General features: G+C 33.8%; 4 protein-coding genes across 4 annotated transcripts in view; 1 reads left to right on the top strand and 3 right to left on the bottom strand.

Annotated features, from left to right (window-relative positions):
- Positions 1–577: 577 nt before the first annotated feature.
- On the top strand, positions 578–2124 carry LOC115887502 (salivary glue protein Sgs-3-like). The gene is made up of 3 exons (XM_030906964.1): positions 578–641; positions 705–751; positions 958–2124. Exons 1-3 carry the CDS (start codon positions 578–580, stop codon positions 2044–2046), a joined length of 1200 nt encoding a protein of 399 aa, XP_030762824.1. The 3' UTR covers positions 2047–2124.
- A 6204-nt stretch (positions 2125–8328) lies between these two features.
- LOC115887286 (phosphatidylethanolamine-binding protein 1-like) lies at positions 8329–18510 on the bottom strand. The gene is made up of 4 exons (XM_030906679.1): positions 18200–18510; positions 14600–14791; positions 12521–12724; positions 8329–8992 (listed from the first exon to the last, which is right to left on the bottom strand). The coding sequence occupies exons 2-4, from the start codon at positions 14682–14684 to the stop codon at positions 8358–8360; spliced, it is 924 nt and encodes a 307-aa protein (XP_030762539.1). The 5' UTR covers positions 14685–14791; positions 18200–18510; the 3' UTR covers positions 8329–8357.
- On the bottom strand, positions 15263–19610 carry LOC115887492 (predicted GPI-anchored protein 58). The gene is made up of 3 exons (XM_030906952.1): positions 19529–19610; positions 18200–18514; positions 15263–15381 (listed from the first exon to the last, which is right to left on the bottom strand). The coding sequence occupies exons 1-3, from the start codon at positions 19608–19610 to the stop codon at positions 15263–15265; spliced, it is 516 nt and encodes a 171-aa protein (XP_030762812.1).
- Positions 19611–20775: 1165 nt separating this feature from the next.
- Positions 20776–22323, bottom strand: part of LOC115887277 (peritrophin-1-like) — a gene marked incomplete at its 5' end in the record, with an annotated part of 4128 nt that continues 2580 nt past the window's right edge. Inside the window, one exon of the mRNA XM_030906667.1 lies at positions 20776–20796. Coding sequence (XP_030762527.1) covers positions 20776–20796 — 21 coding nt within the window. The remainder of the gene's footprint in view (positions 20797–22323) is intronic.

Raw genomic sequence — 22323 nt, 5'->3', positions numbered from 1 at the left:
CCAAAAAATGCAATAATATACTTATATAATATAATTATAAAAGAATTAAGTTAAGTTAAAATATTTTTTAATTTTAATTTTTTAATTAAAGTTAAAATATTTTCCTGAAATACATCCTAGTACATACTTTAGGTTTGCACTTAAATAAAATGCCTAAGTTTTTTATTCTAGGAGCTACAGATGCCCGACGCACAGAAGTAAGCATGGAGTACCTATGGTTTAAGTTAGCATTGAGTACCTATAGAAGAAAGTTAATCATATTCAAATCTAGAATACCACTTTATCTAAAGAAGAAAACATTCAACCAATGTGTACTACCAGTCATGACCATGCATGCGAAACCTGGACACTATAATGATGATTTAAAGGGGGAGACAAACAGTATTTTTATGAAAAATTCCTCCATTGTCATACTGATGCTTAAACTGCATTTTTTTTCTAAAATTAGTTTTATCTATAAATAACAAGCCAATATTTTATCAAAACACTTGATAAACTGCAGATAATCACAAATTCATAAATGCATTTAATAAAGGCACTTCTATTTATTTTACGTATTTCGGCCTAAATAACTAAAATGTATGTTACTAAATTTCTGATAGTGTTTGTCTTGGGACTCTTCATAGAGCCAGTCAGCTTAGGTAATGCATACTTAAATTAATAAATTTATATTTTTATATTGTATCTATTTATATGTTTTGTAGGTATTATTCCAGATTATCTATTGGCTGAGGGCGACGACTATGAACCAGTCCGTAAGTAAATAACTCCAATGAGTAAATATATAGGTAAAGCATTTTAATTTTTTATTTTAGCTATGTCCAGCTCATGACAACGGCACATCAATCTATTTTGCTGCAGTAAATTGCACAAAATTCTGGGAGTGTTCTAACGGTGTACCAAATTTAATACCTTGTCCTACAGGGCTTATATTTGATGATATTTAAATGTCTGTAGTATCCTTATCTTTCCCACTGTACCGGAGAAGGGTGGTCTACAACTAATAGTCCGACGTCACAACCAATTACATCCAGTACTCCTACAAAGCCTACAACTACCACTCCTAGAAGTACTTTTCCAACAACGGTTACGAGTACTACAGTTACTACTCCATCTACAGCAAGGCCTACTACATCTACTCCTAGAACTTCGAGTACAACAAGTAAATTACCAGTTACTTCTACTTCTTCAACATCAACAACACCTAAAACTTCTCCTACAACTAAATTAACTTCTACTACACCTTCTACTACTACACCTTCCACTACAATACCTTCTACTACTACACCTTCTACAACAACACTTTCTACTACTACACCTTCTACTACAATACCTTTTACTACTACACCTTCTACTACACTACCTTCCACTACAACACCTTCTACAACACCACTTTCTACTACTACACCTTCTACTACAATACCTTCTACTACTACACCTTCTACTACACTACCTTCCACTACAACACCTTCTACAACACCACTTTCTACTACTACACCTTCTACTACAATACCTTCTACTACTACACCTTCTACAGCCAAACCTTCTACTACATTACCTTCCACTACAGTGCCTACTACTACAACACCTACTACAACCGAAACTCCTAAAACCAGTACCACAAAAACTCCTAAAACTACTACCACAAAACCTCCTAAAACTACTACCACAAAGCATCCTAAAACTACTACCACAAAGCATCCTAAGACGAGCTACTACAAGCATCTAAGACCTTTACAACAAAAACTCCTAAAACTACCACAACCAAGCGTCCGAAAACAACAAAAGAACCTAATAGTTCAGATAGCTGCAACTCATCAAGTAGTTCCAGTAGTTCTAGCAGTTCAAGCAGTTCTAGCAGCTCAAGCAGTTCTAATAAGTCGAGTAAATCGAGCAAGTCTCACAGTTCTAGTTCAAGTAGTTCGAGCGAATCTTGTAGTAATAGTTCAAGTAGTTCATCAAGTGAATCCCATTCGTCTAACGATGAAATCCAAGCTAACTCGGATGAAATTGATTTTGCTGGAAATGGAAACAATGCACCTGTAAATGATACTGTAGATATTGAAGGCTTTTATAAGAAATTGTTTATGAAAACAAAATATATTTTAAAATGCCTATATAATATGGCCTGTTTTTAAATAAAATATTTTCACAATCGTTCAAAATAAACATATTATTTACTTAATTTTATATACTCTGTTTTTTCTCAGGTAAGATTTCGACAGACGATGACAGAAGAAAAGCAGATGACGTCCCCATACCAATCCTATTTATTTTACTAAAGAGTTTCTAATAATTTTTAAGTTAACTATGGATGGGTTTAAATATAAATCCGTCATGCGTCGTCTCTTGTTGTTTTTAACCAGTTTTTTTTTTTTTTTTTTTTTTTTTTTTTCATTTTTTTTGGTTTGACGGAACGATGAACGACAACGGACGCCGATGCGTGTAAACTCGCCATTACACTTTTGACACTTGTCAAGAAGTCTTGCCGAATTAGAGGTTATAATTTTGTGTCAACTTTGTCAGTTTTGTCAAATGCCCTGCGTTTTTGAAGATTGTGCATTTTGTTTCGTGTTATTACGTGTGTTTTGTGTCTTTTGAAGTCAACTGGAGGAAAAATCGACTGAAAATTAACTGTAGACCAAGAGCACAGCTTATGGTTAATACTCTGCCCAGGCAAAAGTCTTATACACCAATAAAGTTACCATCATTAAAGTTCGTATACCATCTCGTCGTAGATAAGTGCATCTCGAATATGGTAGAAGGTAGAAGGACCATACTAAACACGTACTAAAAACTGGAGTAACTGTAAAATATCGACATCACGATAGGTAAATAATGGGTTTAGTACTGCAAGAAAAATATGCCAAAGGTACTGGTTTAAAAATTAAGATTAAAGTTAATTAATCAACCTTTAAAGGTACCTATAAAATTTGGTAGTGTTATTAATAATAAAATAGTTTGTTTTATTTATGTTGTTTATTTATTCCTACGGAATATTACGAATTCTTAATTTGTACATAAGTTATATTGATAAATATAATCATAAATACGGGAAGTTTCATAAAGCTTGAACGAAAATAAGTAAGAAATGGTTCTTTTTATATTTTTTTGGTATGTGGTCTTGTTCTTGATTGTTTTGTATTAACACATACCGTTTTTATTAAATTAAATAATAATTCATTTTTCAGTTTTTATACAGTTTTTTTTCATATTTGAAGTAATCATTTGTCAGTCCAAATTTTAAATATATAATTTCTTGCTATGCGTTCAGTTGTACCAACTTATTTCTTTGTAAAATAAAATAAGCTACTTTGAAGTAAAATGACAGACACATCTCTCCCTGTCAAGGATCTTCTTGTTAGACAGACTATACTACCTTCTAGACTCGTATCAGTAAACTTTGATTATTATTTAAAATAAACGTACTCGCATGTTTAATTCATAGAATTAATGAAGTGTTTTTGTGATCGATAGTACTTGAAGATTACTATATCGAGAATACAAAAACTTTGCCCTTTTAATCAGATTTTAACTATTATAATCTAAGGTTTTATTCAACTTATGACTGTAGTGACTCATCCTTAAGCGCAGTTCACACGCAACGATTTATCGTACGATTTGCTTGCGGCGACAAAACGTTGCAGGTAAAACGTACAGACCAAGTTGTAGGCACATTATACAACAACATATTATCGAGAAAAACGGCGTTTATTAAGTACAATATAAATAAAGAAGAAATTAAATAATAAAATAAACTATTTCCGTTATACTTGACACAAAGTGGGTTTTTATATTAAAAGAGCAAACATTTTGACTTTTAAGTGGTCTCCAGATATTCCCAGAAATTCGAAAAAAAAAACATTTTTTAAATACCTAAACTACACACTTTTTACATATCTTTAAATTATACTACACTTGTTATATATTCTTAGCTTTGCGTAGATTAGGTAATACTATAATACTGTAACGCACGGGGGTGTCACTTGTATGGGAAAACAGGCAACAGTCAAATTTAAACGTGCCAGGAACAACGACAAAGAAAACAACATATGCCAGGCATTGGCTTTCTTTGTCACTCACATTGCTTAAATCATGAGACCGCGGCCATTTTGCCAACAAAGAAGCTGGCCGGGCTGTCCTGGCAAGTGATTTAAAACAATTTTGCTTTTTTACAATATTAAATTACCATTTGGATGTATTTAATGCGATTATTCAGTTAACTGGTAAGTACACAAATACTTTATTCGTAAATACAACTAAGATGTGAACGTATTTTTTGTATTTTTAGATTTCAACTTTGCAAAAGACTCGCTGATAGAACTTGCCTGGCAGCTTACCTGTTTAACTAAACGTATTATTTCCTGATAATAATATCAAAACACGTAAGTACCTCTATAATTTATGATGAAAAATGATTTTAATTATGTTTTATATTATTTAAATACTTTTCTAACCTCAAATAATAGTAGATCCTTGTTTATATAGCACAGCCCGTTCAAAACTGTATTGTCTTCAAAAAATGTTTACAAAACAAACAATTATTAAAAACAATGTCCTTTAATCTGATTTATACTTCAGAAGGATGCCAGTAAAATTTTATTAAATCAACATTATATTATTTGGCCGTTAATCTGCAAAAAGGAGCATATTGCCTTTACTTAAATTTTCTTTACTTCTCCGACAATGTTCTCTATATTCTCTATTTTGAGTTAGTAAACTTTTGAACGGGATGTGCGATATATAAAATACATAATATATCAAGGGTATGATCTGATAAAAGTATTTTTGATGCATTTTTTGGTTGTTTATGCACGTTGACTTGGTTTATGTTTTATTCCGCTTATATTTATTTGGTATAACAGTTTTTTTTGCCTTGGAATGGCATGCATTGAGGCTAGATAATGTTTCATTAGATCATTAAAGGAATTTAAATTAGCATATTTTTGTCATATTAGTGTGTTATCATTATACAGGTAGTTGTATCATAGTGCCTTATGCATGTTATTTACCTATTATATGCTTATGTATTATCAGTAAATAGATGATAGCATACTACTAAAATGTCTTTTAATAGATATGTTTATCTTTATTCACTAGTTATTTGCAAAATAATATTTTGAACTAATTTAAGTCATTAATTGATCATCTTTCTTTTCAGGTTCGGGATATTCTTTTCATTATTAAAAAATATATATATTTCAATATTATTGTAATATAAATCGCAGCTCTAAAAATAAATGATATCGTTTACTAATGTGTAATTTATTTACTATGAATTTTCTTTGAAAATAATAGAGTCTTTAATAATATCATTGATTTGCTTTGTAAAGTTAATAGACATATTTTTAATACATTAAATTATATTAATGTAAAAAATATGTTTATTAATAAAGCAATGTAAGTGATACTTATAAAAATATTTTTAAATTTCCCTATTTTTGTAGCCCCCCTCAAATTCTCCTGAATTTAGCTAGTACTGCCAGGCGACACCAGGTGGCGTGTTTCAGTACAACATGAAGTTGCATTTCTTTAATGTACCTATTCTCTGCTGTTGCGTTTTAGTTCGTTACATGTCTTTTTTATATATAATATATGATGTCTGGCATATCGTCACTCGATTCCGTATCGTTCGGGTCTGATGATTTATTTGACGAATTTTACGTTCTCTAGTCCACAACCCTGTTTTCGTTTGACACAACCCTGTTATCGCTCTGTGGAGGCGCGCGCTGTCAACATCGCTTCTGTCAACTCTCTGTGATTTAACTTCACTTTTGGTTAGACTGTTTTGGCCTGTCAGACGCCATTAGTCCCAGTTTTTAGAAATGGTGATTATTTAAATCTTGCTGTGTAATCTGAATCAGCTGCTATTTCGAAGCTACAGGTAAAGATGAGATATTATCCTTTTTAGATTCGTTACTATTACTGCGTATTTTTAGGGTAGAGTTGCGGATGCCCTAACCTAACTTGTAATTGTGTTTTGCTGGCACGTTGTGCCCTTTTCTTTTGTCCTCAGAATGTCACATGGAAGGAAGGACAGGTTCTTTAATATTTAGTGAGCCCTCGGAAGTAATTCCAGGTAGGTTCATTGTTTATAAGATCTTGTTTGGTTTTAAACAAGAGTTTCATATTTGTAGGGTCCAAAGGTACGGGTAGTGTCTTATGTACAGACATTATCTTATGTCCAGATGTCCTGTGGACGAGTATCCCCCAGTAAGAATGATTTTCTTCTTACATATAAGTGCCACAGCATGGATGTAGCTTGAGTCCCATGCTGCTTCACTGCCATTTCTAAGCCTAGTCAGTAGCTACGGCTGTAGTGATTCACGGTGTCCTCAATCTGGCCCCTTTTGTTGTTTCGACCAACAGGATCGCCGACAGACAGTACAGAGATGCTAGACCACCTCACGATGCTACTGTTTGAAGCAAGGTTATATAAAGAACAGCTAAGTGTATATTTAAGTTCTAGTTTACATTTAACATCTAAAACATTTTCCAGTCTTAAACAGTAACATTACATTTTTAAATAATATCGTACAGACTATATTTAGTGGTTAGATTATTAAGAACATTATGTCGATTCAGTAGTTACAATATGATTTAGATTTTAGGTTTCATTATATTGCACTTGCTTGTAATAGTAGTACTTTCTATAGATATTATTATTGTGCTATTTTAACAGATGAATAACAAGACATAGATTCTAGAATCTGCAGGTTGCAACACATCAGATTTAACACCACATAAATTTAACAATTTAAATAAAATGCTACTTTTCTTATATTTTCTATAACGTTACACGCATTGTATTTTATCATAGTCTTTTTCATAGAACATATTTAATATTATTTACATACATAGTTTTACTCAACAAATAACCACTATAATAATTATTAAAATTTGTACAATGCTATTTACCATCAGAATTCATCATGAATAAATATACTCATTAGTTTTAAGTATTATACAACTGTTTTCTTTCTCTGTACACATGGCACCCAATATCTATTTTTTGTTTATTGTTCTTAATTAGTTTTCTTTCCAGTGAAATACCTTATCCACGACTGCTCTCCGATGAAAAACTGCCGATCGCAGTGGTAGTTGTCTAAAAAACACTACAATACTATGGGTGCTCTATCTTCCATGTCACGAGGTTTACTCTCGTAGGGCAGTTTCTGGTGACGACACCAATTATGCGTACTAGGTTCTTTTTGTGCTCTAATAGTTGTTTTGTCTTTTTGCTATTTACCACCGGCCACAATCTTCGAGCTGTAGCGCAGTCCTCACGGTGTTGCCACGTCTCTTGCTGTTTGGCCTGAATGGTAATTCCTATAGCTTCCTTCAGTCATCTGCCACGGCCTCTCCCCTGGTCTCGTCTTTGGCGAGTCTGTTTGCTTCCTGGTTGCCCACCACATTGCTGTGGCCTGGCAACCAGCAAAGAGTGGTCCCGCCCAGCCCCGCCATCATGCAGCCAGGACGGTGCTTCTCGACAATCCGATCACGCTTTTTTGATTTCACTGATTACGCACACAAACTTTTTTTGTCGAAAAATAAAATTCGAAGAAAACATAATAAATCCAAGACACCTCCCATATCGGATCGCAGAGTGAGTCTTATAAGTGCAAATATTTTATTTCACCCCAGAAACACGATTCTGGCGTTTGGCGAAAATAAAATTGTGAAATTGGAATTTTAGATTTTTAGTTTTTAGATAGATAAAAATATAATTTCTCTCGATGATATGACAACATAGGTAGTAAATTAAATATACAAGAAAACTCAGAAAAGATCAGGGTTCTCAAAAGAATTTAAGCAAAAAATAATTTGTTTTGGAAATTTTCAAGTAAAATAACTTGGTTATTTTGAACTTTGATTATTGGAAAAACAGTGAAGAGTAAATATGTTTCTTTTATCAGAGTCCTTCTAGCCCTGAAAATGTTTGTACTTTATACGACTATGATTTTGTCGTTTACTGGTCAAATAGAAACTAAATAAAACCTTCATTTTCTAATTGAGAGATTGCAATAACCAAGCAACTCCACTTTTTTAGAAAATAGATTTCTACTCAATTACATTAAAAATAGCCTAATCGTTCTCTGCAACAATCAGATATCTCCATTTAACAATACATAAATGACAACGTTATTTGGAGCTGCCCTGCTTTCAGTTCTCAGCAAACAAAATTTCTTAAATGAACTGCCAGGTTGTGAAGCCTAATTATTTAAATTCTTTCATCAAATTTCAACTAAAGTTATTGGGATAAATAGAGAAATTAAAACAAACATGAAACTCCAAAACGTATATATTAATTTATAATAAAACTTCACATATTTATTATTAGTATAAAAAAAAAAAACTTACCCTCCAAAACTGTACGAATACGAATACGAATTATGGAACGATTGCCCAGTATTCCCCAATCTAAAACTACTCATCATAGGCGGCTGGTACCGAAGTTTCTCGAAAGTCTTCGGAACCGAAGGATCCCAATTACACTTAAAATAATTCCCAGCTATCGGGTGTCCCAAACTATACTGCTTTGCAAAGTTTCTCATCGAAAATCCTTGCCTAGCCGGCAGAGAATAAGCAGGTATACGAGGTTGATTGAAATTAATCTGTCTGTTCTGTTTGTAGATCATGTAGGTGTATCTGTGGGGTCCACTGCCTTTCTGTGGACACGTTGGCATGTACTCTGCCAGAGTCTGACCTTGACGTATGTTATTCCCGGGAATATTCCCCACGAGCCAGTGGTTCCAGCCTCCGGGTCCCGATTCTTTGGATTTGGGTGCGTCCGGGTCCATCATGCACAGGGTGTAGAGGGAGTTCTTGTCGGCTTCCCAGTAGATGCTGGGTGGGTTCTTGGTTTGGGAAGGTGTGAGCTCTTTGCCGAGGTCAACTTGACCACCGCTGGGGAAAGCGACTTCTGCGAGTTTTTCCGGGCATCTGTCTACAACGTCTGGAACTATTTTGTCGCCTTTCATGGTTTTGAAAACTGAAACGGTAATAAATATTAATACTATTTATAATTTTCTTTTATTATTTTTTTGTTGATGCTTTAAAAATGCCTTTGATACCCTATAATATACGGGGTGAGTCTTAAATAAGTATATTTCGATCCCTACAACATAGGTTTATGACATTTTTTGCGTAACATTTTATTGAAAATTTTGTCTTTTGCGAAAAGTTTCTTAGATTATTTTTAATTTTCAGTTAATGGCAACTACTGGGTACTATAAGCGACCCATATAGCACGTCCAAATGAAATTACGTTTCTACAAGGGAGACACATGAAAAACAACATGATGTTAAAGTGAACCTAAGTGTTCATCTAGTTCTAACATATACATATGAGATACACGCAGGTTTATATTATTAAATTGTGTGATAGTGTTTACTAGTTGTATACCGTATGCACTCAAGATTCTAAAGATTTTTTTGTAACGTAACAAATAATTATTAAAATGATGAAATCTGACATCGGTATATGAGACATACAATGTTTAAGTCATATGTATGTGTGATACTTCGTATCATAGTTGTGCCTATAGTACACACCTTGTAAAAATGTGACGTATACACATAATATAAATATCTATATAGACACTTTGTAATAGTGTACTGTTGTGTCTACATTCTAGCATGAAATGAAGGTATGCGCATGCGCGGATAGCCTCAGTATAGATACACCAACTAAGTGTATCTTATGTGTCCTCTCTCCTTTCTCCTTTCTAGGAGTGGTATGTTGTTGGCTCATTATCATTCGGAGCTCTATATTACTCATCTACTGTTTGTGTGTAGTTTAAGAGAGATTTTAAGGTAAGTACAAGTTTTTAATTACCTTGTTACACCTTCTTAAGAGAGTATTATTAACTATTATAGCGACTCTTCCCTTACTCGATACTTAATTTACCAAATTTTGACTCCAATTAATGAAAACTCCAAATATTCTCGTATAATGATAAAGAGGTTAGCTGAGTGAGCTCTGCACAATACATTTTTTAATTTGGAAATATTAAAAATGTAAATGGTAAGAGAAGAAAGATTTAAACACTTCAAGAACTGCTTATACTGATATTCGGTAAGTTATTGATGGATCGATACACAGATATGTTTAATATTCAATAATCAGTTTCATATAAAATTTAAGGGTGAGATTGTTATCTGGAAATAAAAATGAAATTCCAACAAGAGTGCTCGATAGGGCCAGGTATGCTAATAAACCAACTTGGAGGAAAAAGAGCAGAAAAAAATGACTAAACGAGGTCCACCAAATTGTGGCGATATACTAGTGTTTACCATTTTAGTATGTTGTTATACTAGGTACTTATATTTTTAATACATTTCAGATACAAATTCTATTCTTTTACAGTGTTTTCTTACTTCTGGTTTCTGCAGTGTAAATAATTATTATTATTGTGTTATTTGCGCTATTGCGTTCCCATGATATAAAGAAATATAAGAATTTTATTTTCTAACCATAATCCATTTTATGGAAGAAAAATGGTACATTTAATACAAAACAAAAAATGGAACAATTTAGGCTACTTCTCTTGAACTTACGATCGAGATACTTTGGAAAATACAAAGTTTGCCTTCCTAATTTTCGTTACGAAAAGTTAGGCATCAATACTTGTATTATTTCCTAATTTCGTTCATAAGAAGTAGGTAGTTTTATCTAGTACAAGATGTATATGCGAAGCAAAATACATACGTATACAGGCGGTAGTCACAACTACAATGTGTAAACATAGTTTAGACGTAATACACAAGTACTGTGTATCCTACGGCACACTGTGTATCCCTTACTTTTTGTATACGTAAATGCTATACTTTGGCTACATTGTGAGGCGGACGTTTAACCTTTTTGCATACGTGTTGAACTACAGTGTGTAAACGTAGCATATTTACATCCAGGGAATTGTGTCACCCTGTGTCTACATCTAATAATGTAAACACATCGTAAATGTGATTTGATGTGCTGTATGGGGATACCAAATAAAAGTTTAATTGCGTCATCGATGGCGCGATTGTTAAATTCATTGTTGCCAACCATGGACATATTCGGCGCCGGACTAACTAACTGGAATTTAAATTTCCCGCTGCGGATTCAGGTGGTAGCCCTGCTGTAAAAAATGTAAAATTGTCACTTTTATTTATTTATTTCCCTGACATTGTCATTCATTTTGACACTTTAGTTTTTGTATTACGAGTTTTTGGTTTAAGTGAAGTGTGTTGTGATACTTACTTTAGCTTAAAAATTTTACTGGCAAAATCATTTCAGTCGAAAATTGTTCTTTTTGGGATAACTTTTTAGTCTGAAGTGAACAAGATGCCGAAGCAGCATAACAGCCGTTGTAAAAGACTCATCGCAACATTATTAGAATAATTTGAACGGAAAAGCGTTGTGCGGTCAAGCTTAATCAGGTGACTAAAACTTTATTTGGTGTGATCTATATTAGAATTTAAAAGAATAAAACCCAGAAAAAAATACAGTGGTTCTGCAAACTTAAGCAAAAAATCTGAAAATATGAGCACTTATTTAAAACTCGCTGTATATTATTAACTCAATATTATCTTAGACAGCTAGGATGCATACAGAAAGAGTAACAGTTATAGGCAAAGACGTTTTTGATAAAAACTGTTTCCACGTGATGGCTCAATGCAAATTAAATGTACTATAGCCGTGGTCCAACATAGCTGGACGCTAAGATGATGGATGAATTATTTTAAGCAAATACCCCCGTGAATAGGCGAATAATATTCTCAACTCACTAATTCTTTTGTAGATCATCATACCCATTTAGAAAAAAAATAACCAATCTTTCAAAGCCACACACATTCTTGTAGTAAATGTTGATATCGAATTTGACAATGACAAAGTCATATTTATCCACGACTCGTCTATAATTTGATTATTATACATGAGTTAATGAAATAATAATAATATTCATTATTCACAGGTGAATAATGGTTTCATTATTCACCGTTTCCACGGATATCTCGATCAAACTCAAACAAGAGCTGTGCTCGATCCAAGCCAGCTTGGAATGCGATTGTACGCACAAATAAAAAACAAAGACTTACTCGTTATACTCATTCAATATTTTTTTTTTGACATTAAAAATATAAACTTATATTAATATTATCTAATTTTTTTGGATAGTCCTGGATAAAGTATAGTATTCTACTCGCATATAATGGTTATTATTCACTTGGATGATTTAAATAAACTTCATCCGCGTGCGTAACAGCCACCATTATATGCTCGTTGAATAATGTACTATTTTAGTATTTTATTTGTAACTTTTTCTGGCCCGCAATGAAATAACATTTAAATGCCAATTCTGGATAAAGCTAAATTCTAGACGAAGGTACAACTTTAAAGCCTCTTCAAAAAAGCCTAGTACAACTTTTGCTGGGAATCATCTGGGGAGATAATATTTGACCTTTTTAAAATTTACATGGGATTTCCTATGTCTCGTGTTCTTGTGCATCACACGGTATATGATTAAAAACTTACTCTTGTCCCTTGTTTTGGCTCCAGGACTGATACAATACTTCGAAGGCCAATCGCACACCATCTTCATGGGGTGGAAGTTCAGTCCCAAAGGACACTGGAGTTCCAGAGGTCCCGATTTGGAACAGGCGTAGAATTTACTGCAATCGGACGGATTGGGGAACAGACCTTTTCTATATTTGGTTATGCATTCCTTCAGGGTCAACTCTGAAAAACAAATAGCAGAATATTTCTATGTTCACCGATTATTGGGAGACCATGAGTATATTATAGTTATTTATGTATCAGGGAAATTATAAGGACAAATTTTTCTTGCCCAAGGTTATTAACACTTTGTAATTCCCGTGGTACATAGAAAATTTTATTTCTTACTGAATTTAAAGCCTTGGAAAAATTATGCCTTGCGGAAGGGATGGGCCACCCTGTATATGACATTAATGATATAAATAAATTATTAGAACAGTTAGATAAGTGTCTACTTTCATTTTGTATTATTACTCAAAATGTCTATTGTATTTCATTGTTGTTACCTTCAAAAGCCCAAGTAGCATTTTCACGACTTGCGACCACATGTTTACTAAACACAACGTTGGATTAGTTACAAAAATAGTTAGCTCCCTACCTTGGGTATTAGAAATAAATTTAAACGTTTTTATAACGTTGTGCCGACGTTGGACTAGTACTACAGCAAAGTAGAAGCTTCTGCGACGTCGAATAAACGTTGTCTTGTAACCTTTTTTGCTTAAGTGATCTTTTGGTGATTCGGACAACGTAGTTACAACGTTGAACAATATAGAGTTTCCGACGTCAGTTTCATGCCCTATTCCAACGTTATGCAAACGTCGTCTGTTTACTAATTCCAACGTTGTTTAGATTTCCTTATTCTTACGTTGGTAGGACGTCGAGTCCTTTTTGCAACTGTATTGAACCATAACCTTAAATCTTAAATTTTCACTTCATTGTTCTGTTCAGTCGAACAGTTCAATTCTGTTTTGTTTTAAAAAAAACTTAATTAAAATGGGACATAAGAAGGAATTACATATAAAACTAAATTTAAATATACATCGACATATATTACCGATAGTTTATCCACTCCCTCGTTTATTTAGATTATAGAAGGCGGCACAAGCTAGATTCTAGAATTTGATAAATTAGGCAATCTTGCGACTAGTATACTACCTGTTAAGGCCGAACTGCGACTTTATTAGTTTATTAGTCCAGTATGCGACTACTAGAACTACTCCATCTTAATCTCCCAAAACAACAAAGTGAAAGCCGCCATGTTGTTAAATAAGAAAATGTTTCGTTCTAAAATAGCAATTCCTGCTTTTGAATACATTAACTTGAAATATTTGACCCTAAATATTTTGCGGAAACTATTTTTCGACTGCGAATAAATTATTCTCATTTACTAAAAAAAAAATTCAAGAGAAAATTTTTAAAAACTTCTTTAATTTTAAAGGCCCATTAGTATTTTCAAAGTAGAAACAATACATTTATCAATAAAGTTGTTTGCGTTTAACATTTTTGCCTTGGGTAACGAGTTTACAGAGTCGGTTAAAGTGTTTCAATAATTATGATCTTCAAACATCCTCCTCACTTAAATACTTTTGTTTTGATTTCCTTCACTGCCATCTGACATATGTCTCTACCTAAATCATAAAAATAATATTTTTACTATAATTATCCCAATTTGGGATGAAACGCGACTAGACGCCATATTAGTTTGTATTTCTGTGAATTAGGATTTAAAACAACGTTGCAGTTTGTACTAAATTAGGTTTCTAGCCAACGTCGGTATCCAACGTCGTTTCGACCCAAAATTATTCTCCAAACTAGTGCGGACTAGGGTTGGCACGAGGTTGTGCCGACGTTGCGCCCCGACGTTTGGTCGCGTGACACAACGTTGTCCCGACGTCCAAATACTGCCCAGGGTAGGGAACTATGACATCTTAATTCTCGTTAATAATGTCCCAAGGGAGATATGACTTTGGTGATATGATGGTTAGCGTGACCAAGACGATATAAGCTTGTATTAATTCAGTAAGAAATAAATAGTATTTAAATATGACTAGTTGATACCTGGTGGTGGTGGTGGAGGTGTAGGTTTAGGCCTGTTGCATCCAAAGGAGCTCTGGTCAAATTCCAGCCCTTTAGGACATGTCATCAATCGTGGAACGGTCTTGGTACAGATGTAGAACTGCGTTGGATCAGATGGATTGGGGAAGATGCCGAATTTGTACTTCGTGATGCATTGTTTAAAGTTGAGACTTTCTGAAAAGAAACAATAGATAATACCAACAGAATCAACTGTGTAACGTTTTAGTTCGTTACATGTCTTTTTTGCTATAATATATGATATCTGGCCTATCGTCACCGAATTCCCTCTCGTTCAGGCCTGATCATTTTGTTGGTACGCTTAGCGTAATTTTTACGTTCCCTGGTCGCCAACCCTGCTATCGGTTCACTATTTGCAGTGTTACCAACTCAGGATTTTAATCCCTAAATTTGGGGAGAAAACATCTATATGGGGATTTTTTTAGGGAGTAAATTTTTGGGGATATTTTAGGGATAAAATTTCAATGGAATTTTACCGACCAGAGGAGATAAGACCGCTACTGCTATTTTTGAAAACGAATAGGAAGAATGTCAATAAAACAAAATAATTTATTTATTTTAATCACCAGAGTGGATAACAGTTGTGGTGATTTTAGTTGTTTGGATTTAAGAAGGTTTGATATTGCTTTAATCTGCTTTAATGGAAAGTTTCGAACAGTTGGCTACGTTGCTGTGATCAGACGTATCAGGGTGCAGCCACACTATCCTAGAAACGGCGCGGCGTATCGGCATAACGGCGTAATGACCTTGAATAGATTTCAAGTAATTCTATTGGCTGAAACATTCATCTGTCAGAAATTTTATCTGTCATATTCATCTGTCAAAATTTCAGCCAATAGAAATACTGGAAATCGTTACATAATACGCCATTTTATGATAATTATTAACAAATCAACCATAAAACACAACAAATTGTTTATTTATTATTATTTATATTTTAAGGGTTTTTCGGGATATTTTTTTAGGTTTTTAGGGATATTTTGGGGATTTTGATGCGAGTGTTTGTTTAGATTTTTTGGGAGATAAATTTTTGAGAGTTGGGAACACTGCTATTCTGTGGAGGCGCGTGCTGTCAACATCGCTTCTGTCAACTCTCTGTGATTTAACGGCACTTTTGGTTTGACCCAAGGTTTGACCGTTTGGCCCTTTGAATAAGAAGACTAAGGGAAGGAGCATATCAAAAAATCTTAGGTACACCGCGATGGGCCTCAAATATATGGCCGACTTAAATTCCGGTTTACCAGTGTCGTTCTAATTTTATTTAAAAATGTAAAACATGATGTAGGGTAGACGTGGGGTAGACTCAATAATTTGTTGTTTTTATTTTACGTTGTGAATAAATGGTAGTTATTAAAATTGTTATAAAAATATATAATTCTAATAAAATAGATAAGTTATAATAAGTATTTATTAACACAAACATCCGATACGCTACTGAAGCAGGTAAGTCAAATTAACGTATCTAAATTCTTTGACATCTAATCTTTGACAAGTAATAAATAAAAGCTAAAATGCAAGAAAAATATATAATTTAGTTAATTTAAGTGAATTTCATAAATGATCTGTTTACTACGTATGTATATTATATAGTCACTTACTAGCGAAAAGTTGTTCATTATTTCACTCAATTTTGCCGAGATCTACCGTACACTACACAACCAACTATTTTAAGTCTTTTCGATAAATCGCAGTCTCACTGTTAATTTAAGTTCTATACAATTTTCATCTAGATTTACTACCTTTTTACAACTATGAGTAGTAGAATAAATAATAAATAACATAAATAAGCTCCGTAAAGACTGGCAAATCCACAAAATTTCAAATCAAATTCAAATGTGTCAAATGGATCGTCAAACAGAACTGTCAGGATCCCCACCCTAGAGAACTTTTATGGTGGCTTTTCCGCCCACCATGCATGAATATGGATAGCATTATGCTCCTTCATAGTCTTCTTATTCAAAGGGTTTGACCGTTTGGCCTGTCAGAGCCATTAGTCCCAGTTTTTTAGAAATGGTGATTTATTTAAATCTTGCTGTATTATCTGAATCAGCTGCTATTTTGCTACAGGTAAATATGAGTTTGGTTTGGTTTGGTAGGGTAGAGTTACGGATGTCCCAACTTGTATTTGCATTTTGCTGGCACGTTGGCGTCCCTTTTCTTTTGTCCTCAGAATGTCACATGGAAGAAAGGACAGGTTGTTTGTTATTTATTGAGCCCTCGGAGGTATTTCGAGGTAGGTTTATTACATTGTGGAGCCTTGTTCGGTTTTTTTTTTTTAAACAAGAGTTTCATATTTTTAGGTACGGACTGTGTCCAAAGGAAGGGTAGTGCCTTATGTGCAGACATTATCTTATGCTTGCGGATGTCCTGTGGACCAGTGTCCCCAGTAAGAATGATTTTTCTTACATATAAGTGCCACAGCATGGATGTAGCTTGATCCCATGCTGCTTCGTTCCCAGCTATAAGCTAGTTAGTTACGGCTGTATCAATTCATGGTGTCCTCATTCTGGCCCCTTTGGTTGTGTTGGATGGCTGAGTACAGAGATGCGAGACCACCTCACGCTGTTTAAAGCAAGATTACATAAAGAACAGCTAAGTGTGGATTTAAGTTCTAGTTTTACATTTAACATTTAAAACATTTACAGTCTTAAAACATTACAAGCAATAACGTACATCTTAACTAATATCGTACAGACTATGTTTTAGTGGTTAGATTGTTAGAACATTTATGTCGATTTAATATTTAATATAATAATTAATACTAAATATAATTTAGATCTTAGGTTTCATTGCATTACATCTTGTAATGGTATTACTATAGATATTATTATCGCACTACTTTAACAGATGAATAACCAAACATAGATTCTAGAATCTACAGGTTGCAACATCTTCGATTTAGCATCATATGGAATATATCAAATTAATTAAAGTAATGCTACATTTCATATTCTCTTAAACTTTACATGTCTTGTATTTTATCGTAGTTGTTTTCATTGATATTTAGTACGATTCTTACCACCACTTTCTTTGACATATAACCACTATATTTATTAGAACTCTACAATGTCATGTACCATCTAAGAACATCATGAATAAAAATATAGTCATTAGTTTTAAGTAACATACAACTGTGTTTTCTTTCTCTGTACATGCCTGGCGCCCAGTATTTATAATTTCGAGTTATTATTGTTAGTTAGTTTCATTCCAGTGAAATACCTTATCACGACTGCTCTACCAACGAAAAGCTACCGTTCGCAATGATAATGTTTTAAAAACGCTACAACTGGTAATAATAAAATCACTATATTCTAAAATACCTTGGCAGATCAGCAGATGATTATAAACTCTTTCAGTTTATAATCATCTGCTGACTCTTCTTTATGGTTAGCGAAACGCGTCCAGTGTAAAAAGTAAATGTGTTTGGTGTATTGTGGTGATTTAGTGTTTTATTTTAACACCCATAACACCCAAGGTTCCAATCCTCAACTGTAATGATTTGATTTTCTTCTCAAGAAGGGGGGCATATGTGATAACTAATAATGAAAGTATTTTCTATATTACCTGGTCCAGGTTGTGTAACAGGTTCCTTATCAGTGTCTGGAGGTGCACTGGTTTCTTCCTTAAATCTGCTTTCCAATGTTGCCGGAGACTCTTGTTTAGGACTAGGAGCCTCAGTTTCAAGTCCCGGTTCCGTCGGTTCTTTCGGTGATGGTTGCTTGGATTCCTCGGGCGCTTTGGTGACCAATCCTGGTTCAGTAGGTTCCGATGGTACTTCGGCACATTGCGGGTCTTTACTAGGATCGCAGGGCGGTTTTTCAGTTGCTGGGGGTTGAACGCATTCGCTTTGATCGGGCGATGTTGGTGTGCAGACTGGTTCTAAGAAATAATTTTATTATACAGGGTGCTACAAATTCGGGGTACGAGCATTGGTATCCCGGAAACCGTAATAGATACGAAAATGGTTAAATTGCGGCAAAGTTGCTCCTTGGGATGTTCACGAAGATGCCATAAAAAACGTTTTAAAAATATCAGGGATTGAAAATTTTTTATTTTTTCCTGTCGTTACTTTTTAAAAAATCAAAAAACTAACTGCACATTTTCATAACCACTTTATTAGAGCTATCTGGCAGTATTTTTAGATTTTGAAATTAGCTGATAGTTTGCGAGATACAGAGGCCAACTTAATTTTTAAAATACGGACTTGCATTTTTTATTTCAGATTTTGAAGAACTCCGTCTCCTACAATGTGAAATGATATGCCACAATTTATATTTTTTTGGTTTGGGTACCCTAACAACAACCAAAACTATTTAATTATTATTTAAAATAATTTTAAGTCCGACTCTGGTTTTTAAATGATTTAATCTGATTATATTAATTGCAACAATATTGATCAGCTAAATGAATAAGGATAATCGAGCCAATTAAAAGATTGAAATAAATAATATACAGGTCAACAATTTAAAGATATTATTTTTTTAATTTTTTTAATGACCATACCAACCAGGTATGGTATGCTATTAAAATCGGAAAAAAAAAAAAAAAAGTTTTTCTAATTCCTCAAATAGATTATTTAGATTCATAAATGACCTAAATACAAAATATTTTCGTGGTGTCTGTCTGTCTGTCTGTCCGTCCGTCTGTAACACTATGGCCCGGTTGTACAAACGGAGTTAATCCTGAGTTCACGATGATCTTAGGATCAACGGGTAAAAGACGTTGTACGTTATGGGTTCAGGTGCTGAACGTCCGAATTTGGGCGTTCGAGGCCAGTTCAAGTCGTTTTAAATGATTATTGTGGGTTTGCTGGTAAGCAAAATGTAAATAAATAAATTAATTAATTAATTTATTGCAATCAAACATAATGGATCATCTGTGGGAAGATATTACGGACGACGAAGATTTTTTGGAATTGGTTCATCATGTTGTACATCCTCGAGCCCCACAAGTCTACAGAGATCGACCAGATCATTTCAACATTTGGAATGATACAGAATTTAAAGCAAGAGTTAGGTTGGAGAAACAAGTTGTTAGATTTATAATGGATGAATTATCTGAACAAATCTCATCTGTTACAGACAGGTACAGTTTGTTACTAACCTGCCAAGTTTTAAGATGGACATAATTTATTTGTTACTCCTTTAGAAACCAAGCAGTAACCCCTACAGAAATGGTATGCACTGCTTTGCGTTTTTTAGCCACTGGGAGTTTTTTACAAGTTGTTGGAGATTTCGGGGGCATCCATAAATCAACAGCCAGCCGAAAAATATATATGGTTCTAGAAGCAATTGCTCAGTTGGCAACACTTTGTAAGAATGCCAAGAACTGAAGCTGAGTAACTAATGTTAGAAAAGGATTCTTTAATATTGCTAAATTACCAAGATGTGTTGGCGCTTTGGACTGCACTCACGTAAAAATTCAGTCGCCTGGGGGGATAGATGCTGAAAGTTACAGAAACAGAAAGGATATTTTCATATAATGTTCAGACTATTTGCAACTCTGATCTCAAATTTCAGGACATAGTGTGTCGATGGCCAGGCTCTGCCCATGATTCCAACATATTTAGGAATAGCAGAGTCAGAAATGACTTTGAAAATGGAGTGTATGATGACAACTTACTTGTAGCTGATAGTGGTTATGCAATAAAACCATACGTTATAACACCTCTATTAAATCCTCATACACGAGCAGAACATCTATTTAATGAGGCACAAATACAAACAAGGAATCCTATTGAGAGATCGTTTGGAGTTTAAAAAAGGCAACTTTCTTTAGGTATACGCTTGAAGCAGGAAAAGGTAGAGGCTGTTGTTATGTCTACAGTGGTCCTTCACAATATAGCATTATCAATGGGAGATGTGGAGCCTCCAGAAATCAATGAAGAAATTGCAGCTGCAATAGAACTGACAAATAATGTCAATAATGACATGGTTGGACATGTACAAAGAGGAATCAACTGGGAATCAACAATAGTGTTCGTTACACATTAATAAATACCTACTTTCAAATTTGTTGTAGATATTTTCTAAAAAATGCTATATAGGAATGTACAAATATAAATTTATTTTTAGATTTTAATTACCTATTTTAGGATCTAATATTGATACAAATCTTTATTGAGAACAAAATAAGCTTAATTAATTAATTAAATCTTGCTCCTAAACAGAAAATCCGAAAAATATATTTTAATTGTTTTTATATTTACTCAGTTTGAAGGTTATGCTGTTGGTTTTTTCTTTGTAAACTCTAGTTCATGAAACCGGGAACTGGAACAACACTTGAGACTCTGAACTACGTTCAACGGTGAACTATAGATAACTGCAGTTCAAGAAAACTTCTGTTGAACCAGTCGTTGTACAACCGGCCCTATAACTCCGCCGCTGAACCGATTTTAGCAATTTGGCACAAAAATACTGTGGCACCGAGAATCTGGCCATTAATTTTGAGGTGGGTGTGGGGGTTGGTAAGGGGTATAGGAGGGGTTAAAATTTAAAAAAATCGTAACTCCAAAATATGGAGTGTAGAGATAAGGAGAAACAATTCTTACGGGACTTTTATTGAAAAAGTGGTCACAAAATGGGAAGAATAAGGGTTCGCCAAATGACCACAGTGGCGCTAAAAACGCATGAATCTAAAAAATGAAAGTAACCATAGATAACCAAACATTACCCAAAAAAGGTTTTGTTTTTATTTTTTAGACGGAGTTTTTGAATATAAAATAATTATTGTTTATCGATATTTTGTGCTTTATTTATTATTTAGCAATGCTTAAAGTGTGTGTGGTGCGAAGTTGATTGAATAGCTGATGGAAAAATAAAGAGCAAAGGCAAAGCATTATCTATTATAGTATGTATAAACTCTTTGCATCTTTTATTCAATGTTGTAATGAATTAACAAATTGCAGGTAATTTATTCTAATAACGAAAAAAAAACTATGGATCAAAAAATATTTTCTTCTGATGAGGTTTATGAATATTAAAGTCTGTTGGGAAGTTTGGCCATTATGTGTTGGTATACAATTTATTTATGATGTTACAGTAGTTAAACCATCCGAGTATGAAACATGTTTAAAATCCACTATTCTTAATGAATGGCAACTACCAACTTGAGAGGAAGCTAAGACAAAGGTTCTATTGGGTGGACTACAAGGAAAATGGACATATACATGAGGATCTGGAAGGGCTATAACATTACATCTCAAGCCATGGGACAATAGGAAACGAAATTCAAGGAAAATATTACAATACGTGGGATGCAAATTATAGTGCAAAGGGTGAGAAAAATAATTATTAAAAGTAGTTATTGTTACGATAGTTAAACCATCCAAATATATTTAAAATCCACTATTCTGAATGAATAGCAACTACCAACTTGGGAGGAAGCTGCGAGAACGATTCTATTGGGTGAACTACAAGGTGACATGAGCATCTGGAAGGGCTATAAAATTATATTATTTCACGTCCTAAGCCATGTTGCAATAGCTGGGAGTGAAAAAGAAGATAATACTGCACACGATTCTTGTCAAGAAGTAGTTGATATTAAGGTAGTTAAGCCATCCGGCTATCGAACATTTAAAATCCACTATTCTGAATGAATGGCAACTACGATGGCAAAACGTAAATAAATACTTGTACAGTATAAAATTATATTATATTGGCTTAATTTTATAGCAATACGTAACTTTT

Source organism: Sitophilus oryzae, unplaced genomic scaffold (assembly GCF_002938485.1).
Source record: "Sitophilus oryzae breed Bouriz unplaced genomic scaffold, Soryzae_2.0 scaffold_115_pilon_pilon, whole genome shotgun sequence".
Taxonomy (NCBI): Eukaryota; Metazoa; Arthropoda; class Insecta; order Coleoptera; family Curculionidae; genus Sitophilus; species Sitophilus oryzae.
This window is presented reverse-complemented; position numbering and strand designations above follow the sequence as displayed.